This window comes from Chroicocephalus ridibundus, chromosome 6 (genome assembly GCF_963924245.1).
Source record: "Chroicocephalus ridibundus chromosome 6, bChrRid1.1, whole genome shotgun sequence".
Lineage (NCBI taxonomy): Eukaryota > Metazoa > Chordata > Aves > Charadriiformes > Laridae > Chroicocephalus > Chroicocephalus ridibundus.
In genome coordinates, this window is record NC_086289.1 from 34,151,616 (window position 1) to 34,168,340 (window position 16,725).

Genomic DNA, 16,725 nt, shown 5'->3' on the forward strand with positions numbered 1-16,725 from the left:
AGCTTGTGGAAAGCCCGACCACCTGAGATGCTGCAGATTGAAAGATACAGTGTCATTAGGTGGAACACATGGGAAAGTTAGTGATAAAATTTGCTTTGCTCTGTGGATAAGATCTCCTGGATGTGTATTTTTGATTGAAACAGTAATATCACTATACAGTAATAGCAGTTTGACAGAGATAAAATATGTTTGAATGTTTCCTTTTAAAATCCAGGCAAATGGATATATGAAGCTAGGCTAAGACTACACTCAACACATGGCAAGAATTAGGCATTGATTCTTTACTGTTCAGCCATGAAAAAAAAAAAAAAAGTAATTCCTTGAAAAAATTGCTTTCTAGAAAAAAAAAAATCCATATTATTAGTATTTACAATTGAGGTCCTCGGCCTGCTTAAATCCCCATGAAATTAAAGTAGCTGGGAAATATTAGTAGGCAATTAGCTTAATTAAAAAACACATGAAAGACTTAAAGTCATTTTTAAAAGGAAACAGGTAAATTACTGGGAACAGCACTTATTTCTATGAACACTGGAAACCAGTAAGTCATTTTAAAGTGTTCTGTGCTAAAGTCAACGAAGAAAATTCCTGTTAAGCAGCTTGTCACTGTAAAGTACCTGTGACAGTCCAGAGTTTTGCTGAAAAGCCAGCAAGGGGAACGGCCCCCGTGTGCAGGGCATGCACCCCAGGCACCCCAGCTTCAGTAGGGGAGAGGGTACAAGAGAGGTTTCTCCTGCCTACATACCACATTTTTTAATTTCACACAACTTGTAACGTTTAGACGTGTCTACCTGTCTGCCAAGTATGAGCAAAACTGGCTAGGTGCAAAAATAATATGGGGGAGGGAGTAAATGGGAATGGTAGATGGACAGAGGGACACAGAAAGACTGCTCACACAAGCCTGATTCCCTCCAGAGATCAAATTAAAAATATTACAAAGTTTGCAAGTAAGAGTGGATTTACCAGCTAGCTAGCTGTATAGCAGAAAGATAAAGCCTCCTCGTCTGTTTCAAGATCACAACCAGGCCCCAAGGCTGAGCGACACGGTTGGAATTCACAGCTACTTTCTCATTTCCTATTTAAAATGTAAATTTTTTTTTTCACTCGCGTAAGTACAGAAATAATCACTTTCTTGGCAATTTTCCAAAAATTTACCGTATATTTGGCTTATTCCTATTTTAAAAATGATAAAACCAGAATATCAATATATACAGCTTACTGGATGACCGGGTCAGCAGGCAACAGTGATTCAGTGATGTCTTCTTCCAGCGAAGCTTTGAGTTTCTTCCCTGTAGCTTTACTGAGGGATGTTTTAAGCTTCTTTGCTAGTTTCTTAGGAGTGTTTGTTACATATAAAGACTCCTCTGTACAGCAACTATACACTTCAACCTTCACCTGGAAATCTGGTCTTGCTTCATCACTGAAGGGGGGTGAGGGGGAGGAGAAAATTTCAGAGCATTTGTTAATAAACTGAGTATGCAGCCAAGGAATGCTGCTGCTACTATATACATTAAATAACATATATTTCTAATCAATGGAAGGAATGCCATGAGATTCAGGCGAAGACATACACGAATATGGAATTAAAGACTAGAGCACACAGCAGTAACTTAGTGCTGAAGTCACGAGATGGATGTTATAATTAAACCATAAACAACTGCAAACAGGAAATTCAACATTTAGGTTAAAAACTGGAAAAAAAACAACCACGTTATGGAAATACACAGGCAAGACATTCAAACACACTTAAATCTGCCCTCTACTGTTATGCAAAAATCACAGGATTGAAAACCTATCCATGCCCATGGTCCTAAATCACATGGAACTGTTTTAAAGATATCTTAGCGCGTCCCAGCCCCTTCACATTACTGAAAAGATCCTATCTGACGTACAACCAACAAAATCTGTCATTCAGAACGTAACTACCTACTGCTGCGTTCTTCTGTCCGCAGCCTGTGCTTTCTCTGTTTTCAGTTCTACCAATTCTCATGTTCTCAAGCTTAGTCATCAAACCAGAAGCCTAACCTCATCTTTCAGGTACAAATCATGTCATTACACACATGCCCGTAACAAAATCATCTCAAGGGCTTTTATAAAAGGTCTTTCTTTATCCTGGGGGATACAAGGCAAGTCAGAGTGCCTTTTCTGCTTTTGTTGCAGTATTTCGCAGAAAATTACAGTGGTCAAGTCTCATATCTTTGAAGAAGCAGATTTAAATCTTTGCCCCCACTCTTAACTTGAATAGGTGTTTAAGAAAGTTTAAAATCTGATTTAAAAATCCACTCTCTCTCAACCACTCAGTTTTCAGGATCTTGACTTAAAGTTTTCAGTAGTTCTAGCTTTCAGTCAGTCTTCCTCAAGAGACCGAATCTAAATTGCTAATATAAAAAATAAAGTGGGGCGGGGGGGGGAGGGAAAAGTTAAGTGCCTCTCAGGATTCTCTTAAAAATTAAAAAGCAACAAAAAAGTACAAGAGAACACCTTTCTACTCTTTTCCAGGTTACCTTTAAAGGTAAGTGAATAATTTCCTGTCTAGTATTCTTCAACTATAAGGACTGTGGCTGTAGCACGTGCTCATATAGGTGCGACAGAACATGAGGTGTGGAAATGAAGGTCTGGTTTTAAGAGAACTGTGACTTTGGGGAACATCAAAAGAGACCGTAGCCTGCTGTACAGAATAATAGTTAAAACACTGGATGCAATGTTCATCCCTACACTTTTATAATGATTTCAGGTTTTAGTATTAAATTTATTTGTGTCCTTGAGGCGCAAGTTTGTTTATCCCTTTATGTAAAGAAAAATGCTTCAGCATGGGAAAAATGAAAAGAAGTACAGCTCAAGCAACACGTCTACAACCAGCATCATTACATACACGAAAACCAACCTTCCAGAGGTGGGGATCCACCATCCACTAACAGGACCTCTACCGGTTCCTTTGCCCACAGAAAAACTTGGTGGACTTCAGCCAATCTCATTCATAATCATATCCGCTTTCAAAAGAAAACAGCAATATTTCTACTTCATTCAATACAAATAAATTATACTCACAATATGGTTACATTTTCAAAACAGATATCTGTTATTGCTTTATCCACAACAGCCACCTCTGTATCAAAAACCTCAGCTCCCATTCTGAACAAACAAAAAACTGCATAGCGCTGTGATTCTGGAGAGAGCCAAAGAAATGTTTTATTAGCCATATTACACATCACAATACCAAATGCTTCCAGTAAACAAAAGCAGAAGAAATGGTAATTCAGACCTCTAAGGAATTGCCCTCAAATTCTTCCCACCATAAATTTTATATCATAGGATTTTATGATAATTGAACTATCAAAGCTGCTGTTTAGGCAGAACAACATTCACAGAGGGAAAAATGCCTACCTCTGCTCAACTTTTTTTTTTTTTTATTTTGTGCTAGCAACTTCAGAAATGTTAGTAAAAATGCAATTTTGTTTAATAAAACTGATTTTAAGCAAAAAACTCCAAACATTTGATCCAAAGCCTGTATCATTTTATGAATGTACTATATAGGATTAGACTATTTTGCCACGCTTAACCCCTCTGACCCTATTGAAAATCAAAGTGAAACCAATGCCAGGTGACAGCTGGAACAGATTTAGGGTTAATCTCCATGACACAGCAAAATGCATGTACTTGAAGACTATCCAATAATACACTCCATGCCAACAGATAACTTTCATTTACATTTCTCACTGCAAACAGCCTCCAACATACTCTCTCAAGTGCAGACAAGACATAGAACAACATGTTTAATCAGAAGTTGCTCAGCTATCTGTTTAATAACAACACTTTTCTGTTGCTTCCTCTGGAATTTATCCTCAGAAGGACTTTTTAGAGACTAGGGTTTAAACATACAGAACCACAGGACTGAAGTAACCCAACTTGCTACAACCAACAACTTCAAGTTAAGGGCAACTACACAACAGAGCAAAATATGGACCCACTAAAAGGTCAAGGGAGGACTCAAAATGACTATGGACTTCCCCATCCAGTTTAAATTTACAGGCATAAGCAATTGGTTATCACATTAGTTCATTACATCTTACATACTTTCTTTATTGCTGAAGTGATCAGAGTCTTTCCACATTAACGGTATTCGAATATCTAAAGGGGAAAAAAAAGGTAGGGAAATTAAGTTACAGCCAATACTGTAGATCTGTGATCAAAACAAATTACAAAAAGTTTCTTGCTTCTTTTCTTGATGTTCTGGAGGTAACGGGACCTCCTACCCAAAGAACAGCATAACTATTTCAGTTTTATTATCCATGTCAAAAGAAAACTGATCAATTAGTTCAACTTCAAGTGTCATTTTCTTTTAGAAATTACACTGGGATAAAGAATATTTTAAATCTCATCTGAAAGTACCTGAAATAACACTTCAGAGTGGCTGCGTACCATAGTTCTCAGAGATATTCTCAGAACTCAGAGGTTCTGAGCCCATTATTATATACAGACACAAACTGAAACTCCGCTTGCCTTGTGCTGGAAACCACTCACACAACTGCAAGAAGAAAAACTTCCTGTTTTAATGGAAAGACTGGGATACTTATACTGCAAACACTTAAGTCTTGTTTTGCTAACCACAGAAAAAATATCACTTGTAATCACATTCCCAGTTAGAATTGTGTTCGTTGGCATAAAAAGAACTCAGAAATCATTATTTTTTTTTAAGTCAGAAATATCCTTTTACTTCAGAACCATAGTAGAGAAGCAATTACAGAACCATTATTTTAAGTAATGCCTGTCATTTTAATATTAGGAAAGTATTTTCTTCAACAAATTTTACAATTTATCTGCTCGATCCAACACAGTACTGAGCGACATTTTCCTCCAGTTTCAAGGACTCAGGTTTAGACATAATGTTTCTCATCAGTCCCTTGTTAAAAGACAAATGCAGTGGGGGCTTTATAAGTACAAACTTGGCTTCGTAAGTACAACACGTTGTTTAAAAATATATGCAATATATTAAGTGACACATGATGGCAGCAGTGAACAGCACTAGCTCAATTTTCTTCTCATAAAAGTCGTCCATACGGTTATAAAGGAGCACTGCTGACTTCAGTGTTGATCTTCGTACGAGGCTGATGGAAAAAACCACATATAGTACGCTGAGACGCAAAACAGTAGCGGTACTTTGGCAACAGATTGTCACATGTTCCGACAGGGTTTTACCCACAAAACTTCTTGTTAAGTGAAACTGCATGTAGTCACTTTATTTCGGTAGTTATATTAAATGAAAAATATAAATTTAAATTTATTTTGATTATATTACGGGACATCTTATTATACATGCTATTTCAATTTTGAAACTTGCAAATTCATCTATTTTTAAGTGCTCATGAAAACTAATCAATTTTCAACAGTGAACTGCCGCTCTACAGCTTTAGACTGCCACAGCTTCCTAAAAATCAATACGTCACCACATTCTGAATCTGCCTTTCACTTCTAAGGATGCATTTGCATGGTAAGCATTTCTAAAAATAGATTTATTTTTTTTTAAATAAGGAAACAGAAATAGTTTCATTAAAACAGTTACAAAAGTCTCTCTCAAACTTTAAAAATATATTTATCTCTGCCAGAGACAAAGCACAGAATGTTTCTTTCCTAGAAGACAAAGGTCTTTACATAAATATGTGAAAATAGTTACAATAACAGCCTTTTTTCATCTTTAATCATAGCAAAATCTGAATGACGATTTTAATGTGCCCAATAGGTCATGTTAACAATTACAGTACTAAAGACCACTTCTGTATGCCACTTTCAATATCATGCTAGCTGAAAAATTTACACCTTAGTCAGAAAATCATCAGGATATAGATAGTCAATCGCTCGAACAAGTTTAACTTGATACTTGTAAATCAGTTTCCAATTCATTCTTGGACTGAAAGAGCTGCCACTTATCAAAGACAAAGATCAATTTTCACACACCTTAATTTCTGTTACCATTAGCTGTAAATCCGTGCGGATTCAAATTGGATACATTCAAGAACTATAATTAATCAGATTTAAAGCCAACGACTCCTTTATAAAATTACTTTAAATTATGATTATGCTTTTTGATTGACATTTAACATATTGTCTTCTGACAAAATAATTGATTGACAAGAAAGCAAAAATTACATTATTCACACATGTGGGGGATAAATAAGTAAAAATAATAGAAGTGTGAAAATCTGTGGATTAAGTAACGCACTCCCCCACACAGTATCTAACACAGACTTGCTTTCCGTAGGAGTACATTCCTCAGTACTCCTGCATAGCTGTTCCTGAACTTTGGTGTTGGCCACATGATCGCCTTTTTTTTTTTTTTGTAATAGTCTAAGCTTCTAGCATGTACTAACCACATGATATGCTAATATATTTATAAGTGGATGGATTACTTTCCCCTAAAAAATCCATTCTATATCTTCAATTCTTAAATTACATGCCCTGTCATATTACACGGACTACCACTCACTCCTCATTTCCAGCCTCTCCCAGACAATTCAGTCACGACATCTCCTGATGCGCACGGCTTGTATTCACAACTGCATTCCCTACCAGGCAGGCACATGCACACACACTTGTGCCTTCCACGCATGCAGGGCAACTCCAGGTGCAAATCCACGGAAGGTCAGCATAGAAGAGAGAAGAAATGCAGCATGCCCAATTTGCTACACGAGGACTGGGAAAGACAGGGAAAGAAGAATAATGGGACATTACAGATGTCAACATACTGCAGCTGTGGAAGAAGACAGGACCTGATTTGACATGCCGCATGGACACGGGCTAATGGGTCAGAGGACAACGCAAGGAGGAACCAGGGAGGCATGTTTTAATGTCACTTCAGGATCTCCCAATCGTGTATCTTGCCAAGAGTCCTGCCCTTGCCAAGCACGAACAAGCCTGTCCCTGCAATTACTTCCCATGTATTCTGGTTCTTTGCTTCTCAAGAACACACAGTGGAAAATGAGGGCCTACAGGAAGGATGGGGAGGGACTCTTTATCAAGGAGTGTAATGATAGGACACGGGGTAACAGCTTCAAATTGAAAGAGGGGAGATTTAGATTGGATATCAGGAAAAAATTCTCTTCTGTAAGGGTGGTGAGACACTGGCACAGGTTGCCCAGGGAAGTTGTGGATGCCCCATCCCTGGAAGTGTTCAAGACCAGGCTGGATGAGGCTTTGAGCAGCCTGATCTAGCGGGAGGTGTTGCTGCCCATGGCAGGGAGGGTGGTACTAGATGATCTTTAAGGTCCCTTCCAACCCGAACCACTCTATGAATAACAGGTGATCTACAGAAAGAATCAATCTCTCAGCAGAGGCCAAGAAGAACATTTAGGCTTTCCTGCCATAGACTGGACCTGGATAAGCTTTCCAACACGAGTATCTGAAGAGGGGTGAGGCACCGCAGCACCCCAGCGCTCACAGACTTGAGTTCACAATGAGGTAGTTGATGTCTCATTCTCTTCTTCATCTCGATCTATGCCATACTTCTGAGGATCATAACCTCCAGTTTGAGAACCACCACTATATTAGTAACAGAACAGAATCATTAACAGATGGCACATAATAGGATGTGGTGTACTTCACCCTTCTATTCTCTTGTCCCATCAAAAGAAACTAGCTAAATGTTTCATATCCTAAACAAATTTTTCAAACTAAAAATAGAGTCCTTACACAATTCTCATTTTCTAAAGATAACAAAAGCATATTATATGATCTTAAAGTCTTCACTGCAGATGACTCTATAAATCCGAGGAAAGGTGCAACCACAGCACAGACAGGCAAACAGATGCTTTCATCCAACTACCATAAGGAGGAAAGACAGATACACATTCTGCAAACAGCTGTGCTGGCAGAAAACATTATTGAACCATGTGCTCATCACTCTTCTTCTACTAGAAGGTACCTTGCTTAAAGATATGTCAAAATATGCAGAATTAACTTCAGTAGTTTAAGTAGTGAACCCCTCTACATTATTTTCTTTTTAATGAAGCAGGTCAGGGAGCACAAAGAACAGCCACAAGGAACAACTACAGGGATGCTGAACGTAGTAACATCCACTATTGGCATAGGCAAACAAAATGATAAATTCATAATGCTGAAGTTTGAGAACAGGCTAGGAAATAGTGCACCATTGGAAATCACTGTTAAATATTCTCATTACGAGTTTTCACTGAAGCCGTATCACTATACCTTTGCTGTAGTAATGTAACCTGCATTCACTAAATAATATTTGCATACTAGTTATAATTCTGCTCTCAATTTGTTAGACATACCCTGTATAATCCCATCAAAGTTTGCTTTTGTGGGGAGAAAAAAAGTTAACAGCATATTCACATTTATTTAGCTTTGAAATGTATTCAGTGTTTAGTGACAAACAGGAAAAAGTATTTCCCACTGTGAAAGTTCCTGAAAGTAAAACGGAAATACTAGGTAGGATCCTCAAAAGCACGTGTGTGACTTAAAAAGCACAAGTCCCTTTGAAGCACAAGAGGATTTATGCCCCTGAACCACATACACTCTTTAAAAATACCATCTTGTTTGTATAATTTGTATTACAAGTTACTGTCCGGCATTAGCTCCTATAATTAAGTGACCACCCAGCAGCTTACCTGTTACAGCAACCTTTGCTCCGCATGCCACCCGGTCTTTTGACCCATTTGCTGAAGACCTGCCAAAAAGAAGATAAAAACGAGGTTTGAGATGTGTGCATTTAGACTTCTAAAACTCCACCCTTTAAGCATTAAAAAGTGTCAGGGTTTTCATATTACAGCTCATTTCAAACGCTTCTCTTTAAAGTTAAATTTGGTATTTCTGGCTTAAGATATGAGTCATTAGATTCTTGAGGATAATCTGGAAGGAAGGTACACCATCAATTTTCTTAATTCCCTAGAAGATTTTACTCCAAAGCTTATTTAACCTGGGTATTAGAAGACAAGTATATTCATCTTCCTTGTCTTTTCCAGCTCCAACACAATCAAATATGTTATCAACTATTCCCCTTCTGTACACATCAATGAATATGCAACTTAATCTACCGTCTCTATTACTGGTTAGAGAATTGCCTCCTCTATTAATAGAGACCAATTACAAAATGTTACATTGTTAATACTGTGATTTTACATGCAGGCAGATGGTTTGCTAAGTAGTCAGAGCGTAGATCTCAAGGTCAACCTTAAATTGAATCAAAACAATCTGTAGCTAATGAGTAACAATAGAGTGCTCTCCTTATATCTGGCACTGCTCCTAACTCCTAACCAAATAAGGTGAAATGAAAATTTCTACTGCTACCAATATCCTGACTTCCAAAGGCCGTTATAATATCTTCAAAATTCACAGATTACAGACCCATGTAACAAGAAGCGGGGACAAAATTCACTTGAAAACACTAGAATTTTTTCTCTCAGACATCACCATTTTACCTGGATTAAGCTTTAACCAAATTCCAGTCTTGAGTAAATACTGAAAACAGAACTGCAAATGCACTATCAGCTATCAAAGACATAATCTAAATGGTAAAGAAATAAGTCTATAGCATGCATCTCTTCTAACGACCTCCACTGACAACTCAAAGGACCCCTCAAGACAGAACTCCAAGCAATGCATGATAGACACAAATCAAGTAAACAACACAGCTGACTATGACTGTTAAGAAAACAATACAGCTGTGCAGCTTTATCTCCACGTATCTCTGCCCTGTTCTGGGCATGTGCCATCACCATTCAGTGCTCACTGACATCAAAGACCAGGAGCTGGGTAAATCAGTGTATATACATACTTGATATTATTCCATCATTCAAAACATAAATAAAAGATGGATCACTATAAAGGTCTTCACCTTAGCAGGAAAAAGCAATACAACTGCTACCACAACTTCTAAGTGCTAGTTTTCAGAATCAGCTTTCGCAATAACAGTTGATGTAGTCAGAAAATGCAGTTCTTCAATAGATTTCTCCTATAAGACCACATTTCTGAAAGCAAAAAGTAGCAGAGCTGTTCCTATAGATACAATTAACTGAAGCTAAGCATGTACTCGAAGAGTTGCTATGATAAATTGTAATATAATATTTCATTGCAGTACAACCCAAGAGCAACAATGTCTCCGCACCATGATTCTCAACATTGCACTCAAAATATATTCCATTAGGCCAAAAATTATAATATTATTCAAATAAATCACATATACTTTAGCTCATTCAAGAGTTATAACGTGAGAATATTTTCAGCTAAACTGATTTTTCTTCATATTTATTGCTCTTTTTTTATTACTTTGCTGTAGTTAACAGAAGTGGCCAGCAGAGGGTACCAATTAACCATGATGATTTTGTCATTAACGACCTCAATAACAATAGAAAGAATGAAAAGTAGAAATAGGTGTATTCTGACTTGGATAGTTTTGGTTTGTTCCTTCAGACTTGGTTAGGTACCTTTTTATATGCTAAAGGTAATCAAGAAAATATGTCTATTATGATACCTGATACTCAGACGCTGAATTATAGTTTATGTCAATAATAAAAACTACTCAGAAAAATATTACTTTATTCTGATGCTGAATTATAGTTTAATGTCAATAATAAAATCTACCCAGAAAAATATGACTTGTATTTACTTTTCTAAAGTAAAAAGAAGACACCGAAATGGTCTTACAAAGGAAAGTTTTAAAGCAGCAGTAACGTATATTTGTATGGGGGAAGACAGAAGGAAGGGTTTAAATCCACTTCCCTAAGAATTCACATAAGTAAAAGCCTGCTTCATAATGCTCCATTTGAATTTGAGCTGTTACTCACCCTTCTTCAGTTCCGCAGGAGACCGGCCCTTCTTTTTTGTTCTGTAGCTCTGTCCTGTATGCAAGTATACGAGCATTGCAAACCATCAGGTTTTTAACCGCTTGCAAGAGTTGGTCTTTTTGTGTGCTCACGGCAAGTAGTTTACAGATGCCTTCTCGCATGCGGATTTCAAAGTTAATCTTCTCTTGGATGTCGCATTCCTAGATACACAAAAAACAAACAAAGGACTAAACAAAAAACCCAACTAACAATATCCTGAATTTTTAACAAGCTCTACTTATTTCACAGTTGAGATAGAAAACCCTAGGTTTTAATTATATGCAGCCATTACGATGATTACTAAATGTAAAATGATGGTTCTCTCTTCAGGAGCAAAAGAGTAAAACAGAGGATGTAACAGATATGCTATATCCATTATACACGCAAATTCCAAGCCAGGTAGTAATATTAACTCACTGCAGCACCTGGAAGTTACTAAAAATTTATGTGCCTCAATGTGTCATTCATAGGATAATAACATATGGTCCCCTCATATGGTCATTAAGAGGCCTAACCAAACAAAGCTTATAAATTAACATCCCACTTTTTACAGTGATCCCTAGTAAAATAAACTCTAAAATCAGGAAAACATCTGAAATATTTTAAATCAGAAATTCAATCTCCTTACAGAAGATAATTAAGATAAAGGATCACAGTTTGCTGTCTCCCAAAGGTGTGCTAGATGCCACTGATGACTCTAATACACACTTCCTTTTTACATGGCCATCCCTGGCCAAATCAAGTATTCCTGACAGATGAAAACCAGAGTGTTGTCACGGCATTGCAGGGTTGCATTGCAAATACATTGCAAGTTGGTGATGAGTGAAGCTTTTTGAACACTGAGGAGACAGTATGGCACCATAGACTACCCCCAGTCTTCCCCCTCATGGATTTGCTTGCACAACCAGTGCAGGATAAAGCAGTGCACCAACACCTCCGCATCCCCAGTGCCTGCTTCTCTATCCACGCTTTTTCTCACTGCTCATCCCAGAAGGAGAGGAGAAGCAAATAGCTTTCATCAATCTTCTTTTATTCTGAGTCAAATTTTACACAGCTATGAAAAGCAAAGCAAGGCCCACACCTGCCCCTAAGAAATAATTACTCATTTTTCGAGCCTAAACTAATACATCAGCTGTTACAAAGCTGAGTTTCACCTCAGAAGAGTGAAATAGTACTTCCCCCTAACATTTCCCAGGGTAACACGCCTCTGCGCTGACCCAGCAGAGACTGTGGCTCCTCTCCAGCTCTATCACCTGGTACGTAACTATGGTGAGGAAATAAACTCTCCTAGTCTGCGGCACCTGCACATACCAGTACTGGGACTTTCAGAACTACACAACGGATTTTAGTCCACGCTACATCTCAGCCAAGCTCACATAAAATATTCTGGACTACCATTAAACAGTTGTTGGGCCATAGCTTAAGTAATCACACCATATAAATCTCATCTGAAGGAATGACTTAACAGCCTGATTTGGAAGGTATGAAGTTCTTTGTGCCTACCATAAAAAAAGAAATGGGTCAACTTTTTTTTTTTTTAAGTTCCTTCTAAAAATACAAGCACACCATCTGGACTTGGAGGAATGACACAGCACTGTTTTGCCATATGCTGCCTACCAACGCGCCGTTTCCCCCATGGTCTCTCCCATCCTTCCCCCACCAGCAGCAGCACAACCCAGGCAAGATTACTAACAGCTGTGGAGATGTTCAGCCCTGTACTCAGGAACTGCCTAAGCAATGCTTTCGGAAAGTCTTTTTGTATTCCCCACCTAAGCATACCTAGAATATACAAATTTTTAAAGGATTTCTAGTTTTACATAGGTGACGGAGTCATAAAACAAACAAACAAAAATCCAAAAACAGCAGCTAAGAAAAGGGAACGGGATACTGCTGAAGGCAGGACAAACTGAAATTTCATTTTATTTAATTGATATCTTAAATACAGGCTTTCAGAACCTTATTCCAAGGAACACTTTTGATTTATTACCCCAGAGGCTTAAATCTAAACCACCGCAGGCCTACCGTCTTTCCTTAAAATAAGAAATTAGTCAGGCAGCGTGTATTCTTCTAAAACGGAGGCTGTGAAGCCAAAATACGAGCTCGGGGACTTCCCTAAGCCAGAGACAGGGACGAGCGTTTGTTGCAGTTGACAGCCAGTTGATTTACAGACACGGCTGACTTCAGCTAACCCAGGTTTTTAAGCGATTCGACGTTTTTAAAAACCCGATTAACAGCAAAATCGGTGTCTAAAAGATTAAAGAGCGAGAAAGAATCACTCCGCCGGGCCCGCTCCGCAGCTCCAGGGGACGCGCCGAGCTGGGGGTGCCGGGCCCCGCCACACCCCGCCCGCTCGCAGCCGTTAACGGCCGGCACCTGGGGCGGCCCCGGGCGGCCTCGGTCCGCCCCCCGCCCCACACCGCCCCCCGGCCGCGGCTCACCGGCCCCTGTCCGCCGGCGCCCGTCCGACACGGCCGCATCCTCCTCAGCGCCGCCGCCGCCGCCGTTCAAAACTCCCGCAACGGCCGCCGCCGCCCCGCCCACCGCAGCCCGGGGACGTCCGCGCTTTGCGGCGCCCCGCGGGCTTCGGCCGCCCCGGCGCGACAGCAGCGCGACAGGCGGGAGAGCGGCCGCCCCGGCGGAATCACCGGCCTGATAGCGCCCGTAAACGTGTGTTCGCCCCACGCCGCGTAGCCCGGACAGTGCTGGACGATCAATTTTAAGACAATACCTTGCTGGGCCCCCGGTTTCGTCGTCCCTCGTTAACTTACTTCTCTGGAGCGGGCCGGTGCCGCTGCGCTCTGGTGAATGTTCTTTAAACGAGCTGTAGCCACGAATTCTAAACCGTTTCCTTGGTTTCCTGCAGTTCATTTAATTACACAGCTTTAATAGAATCCGTAGCTGTGCTAGTAGCGCGCACTGAGAAAAGTACATTATGCTATTTTATATGAAAAGGGCATTAATTATTCATTGGGTTGAGCGTAGAGGAACGGGAGCCATCTCTGTCCGCTGCTGCCGGTCGCGCAGCTCTGGGTGTCTTCAGCGGGTCCAGCCAACGCGCCAGAGCGGTGTCTGCCATCCCCCCGGCCTCCCGGCGCGCCGCCTGCCTCCCTCCCGGGCGGGTGGCGGTCACCGGCACGGAGCCTCGCTGCTTCCCACGCAGCTGTCAGCATTTGCCAGAAGGAAAATGTGCTGGAACGAGTGAGACATACAGTGTTGCTAACAGCTTTCTGCAGAAGACAGAAGTCTCCTGGCTAACATATGCTTATTTACAATACAAGAAAATGCAGTTAGAAGGGAAGATTTGAAGAGCCTCGTTGATTCATTAGGATTTCGCGTAGGTGCTTGGCCGCTGTTTGCCCCCTCGCATTTACACCTGGGGCACAAACACAGGGGGCTAGCCTTCAAGGAAAATCATGAACTTCCAGACCAAAGGTGGAAAGCAGAGGACAGGGAGCTCTGCTTCCCTCCAAAGTGTTTGAATCTCACCCCGAGACACAGATGGCAGCAGCAGCTGTTCAGCAGTTCCTGTCTCCGCCTTGGGCCACATTCCTGAGGGTAAGGAGACATTCAGATATTCATGAAATATCTTCCTACCATCCTGAAGCCTTCTGTGTACCACTGGCAGGACACGTGCCACAACTGGCTTGCCCTGCCCTAGGTTATATATTTATAGACACTACATTTTTTTCTCTTTTTTAGATACTCCCCCCTGTGACTTTCTCAAAAGAAGTCTTTCTGTGCTACATCCAGTGGAGAAACCCATCAGGGAGCCAAAAGGCTTTTGCTTGATCAAGGTACAACCCTTACAAGCTGCATATGGACAGCCAAGATATCTAAGAGAGGGTTTGAGGGAGATTGAAAGGAAAGTCTCCATGTGATTCTAGTGCTTCATGCTTCCAACCGGGAGCCTCGTGTTCCCGTCTCAGCTACAGAATTCAGGATTTCAGACACACCAAGAGAGACCCATCAAGAGGGGAGAACACGAGATGCCAGATCAGAGTGCCCTTTTGCGTCACAGTAAGGCATATCTCTTAAGGTATGGTCTGGCCTCTCCTGAATTAGTCAGGGATGGGATTTGAACCTCAAAAATCTCCACGTAATTTCGTGGGCTGCAGAGGAAAACTAGAAACAGGAACACGTCATGGAGAGATCATTCCTGGAACTGAAACCAAACAAGTGAAAGTCTCAAGTTAACTGAACTGCATTGTTGTGGAATCAATGCTTGACCAAAGTCAGTGAGGAGGAGCTCCGGTCAAAACAAGTATCAATGTCTGGTGAGTTTTATGTAAAATGATAGCCTTACCATAGAGAAAAACAAATAAGGACAGAATCACAGTAATTATGCTTTACCAAAAACTCATTCACCAACTCACAAGATAGTGCGCTACCACAGAAAACTAATACAACATGTAAAAAAGACGCGCTGAAACACTTTCCACCCAGCACCATTCCAAGCAGTTCAGGTTAGACTCTAGAAAAAACCCTGCTGCATTAAGTTTTCTAGAAAGGCTCCCTGCGAGACTACCAAGAAGAGCTGTCGCAGGTGTGCACCAAAAGGGTTTTGTCAAAAGCCAGGGTGGCTACGTGGATGCAATAAAAATCCCTGCAAAAGGACAAGTTATGCCCCAGCCTATTTCAGGCAATCCGCATCTCTAAAGCTGTTGGTGGAGACAGCTCCCAGGAATCCATGGCAGCTTTCCAAGAATTTTAGATGCTAATTAGCATGGTTTTGCAGTACAGTCTGTTCAGCAAATCCTAGTCTTAATAAGTCCCAAAATGTGACTACTAAGAGTGTAAACAGCCCGTGTCTGCAGCCCTTACACATTCCTACTGACATTGACTGGAATTGGAACCCTTAAGAAATCAGTGGGAGTTAAACGTGTAGGACTCGGCCCTAATTAACACGAATGGTTATCTTCTCAAGCTCAGTGCATATCAGCTCTTGAGCTGGTTCAAATGCCCAGTTTTCCACTACATTAGAAACATGTTACTGCAAAGTCTGACTTTTCACGTTCTTGCACCTGCTTCTGCTTTGGTTCTCTTTTGCATTCACTCCCTAGAGGTGTTAGGTTTTTTCTTTATAAAAAATCAAGCTTCCTACTTCAGTTGATCTGTCAGATGCTTAATTAAAAAATTAAACATTTCATTGAACTTTTAGTCCTTTCTCTTAAGGGAACATGAGACTGAGGCTTTAAGCAGCATTTCTGCAGGTGTTGCACGAGGTGAGATGTTCTCTCTGCACTCCAAGCCCAACTCCAGCGACGCTGTCTTGCTGTTGCAGCACACATACTAATTTGAAATGTAAAAGGCTTTATGCCATCTGTATTATCTAGAGACTTGGAATTCAGCTAGCAACTATTCTCCCTAATTTAAGAGTAATCCCAGCGACAGCAGCGATAAAAAAGAAGCATTGTAACCGTGTTTTCTTCTCCAGACAAGCCTCCACCGAAGGGCAAAGAAACCCAAGGCACAACCTACAAAACAAGGAGAACCCTGCGCAGTCACTGCTGCGCTAGTGCAGAGAAGCCAGAAGGGGGTAGGGTGAATTAAACAGGGGATCTATATCTGGCCTTCTGGGGTTTCCTAAATGAAACATTTTTTTCAGATGAATCACACCTTCACACCATCCTTTTATTTGCCACTCTATTTGCACTGCAGAGCATTTGGCTTCCTTCTAGTATTAGGGAAACTGGATAGCAGAGGAAAGATCATTGTCTATCTAAATCACTGTTCTGCTCGAGAGTTACATCAGCATATTATTTTAAATGTTAGGCCCATCATTTTGGTTTAGCAGGTACAAAATGTCTACACCTACTCTCGACAGCAGTGCAATATTTTTCTTAATTTCTTAGTTCCCACAGCTTGCTACACCTACTCCTTGAATATCATCAGA

At 40.5% G+C, this 16,725-nt stretch overlaps 1 protein-coding gene across 1 annotated transcript in view; it reads right to left on the reverse strand.

Annotated features, from left to right (window-relative positions):
- Positions 1-16,725, reverse strand: part of RTKN2 (rhotekin 2) — a 47,961-nt gene that overhangs the window by 17,627 nt on the left and 13,609 nt on the right. Inside the window, exons 3-8 of the mRNA XM_063337554.1 lie at positions 13,271-14,021; positions 10,794-10,993; positions 8,619-8,677; positions 4,072-4,125; positions 3,046-3,163; positions 1,217-1,417 (exon numbers count right to left, since the gene is read on the reverse strand). Of these exons, the coding sequence (XP_063193624.1) occupies positions 1,217-1,417; positions 3,046-3,163; positions 4,072-4,125; positions 8,619-8,677; positions 10,794-10,993; positions 13,271-13,309 (671 nt within the window). The 5' untranslated portion in view covers positions 13,310-14,021. The remainder of the gene's footprint in view (positions 1-1,216; positions 1,418-3,045; positions 3,164-4,071; positions 4,126-8,618; positions 8,678-10,793; positions 10,994-13,270; positions 14,022-16,725) is intronic.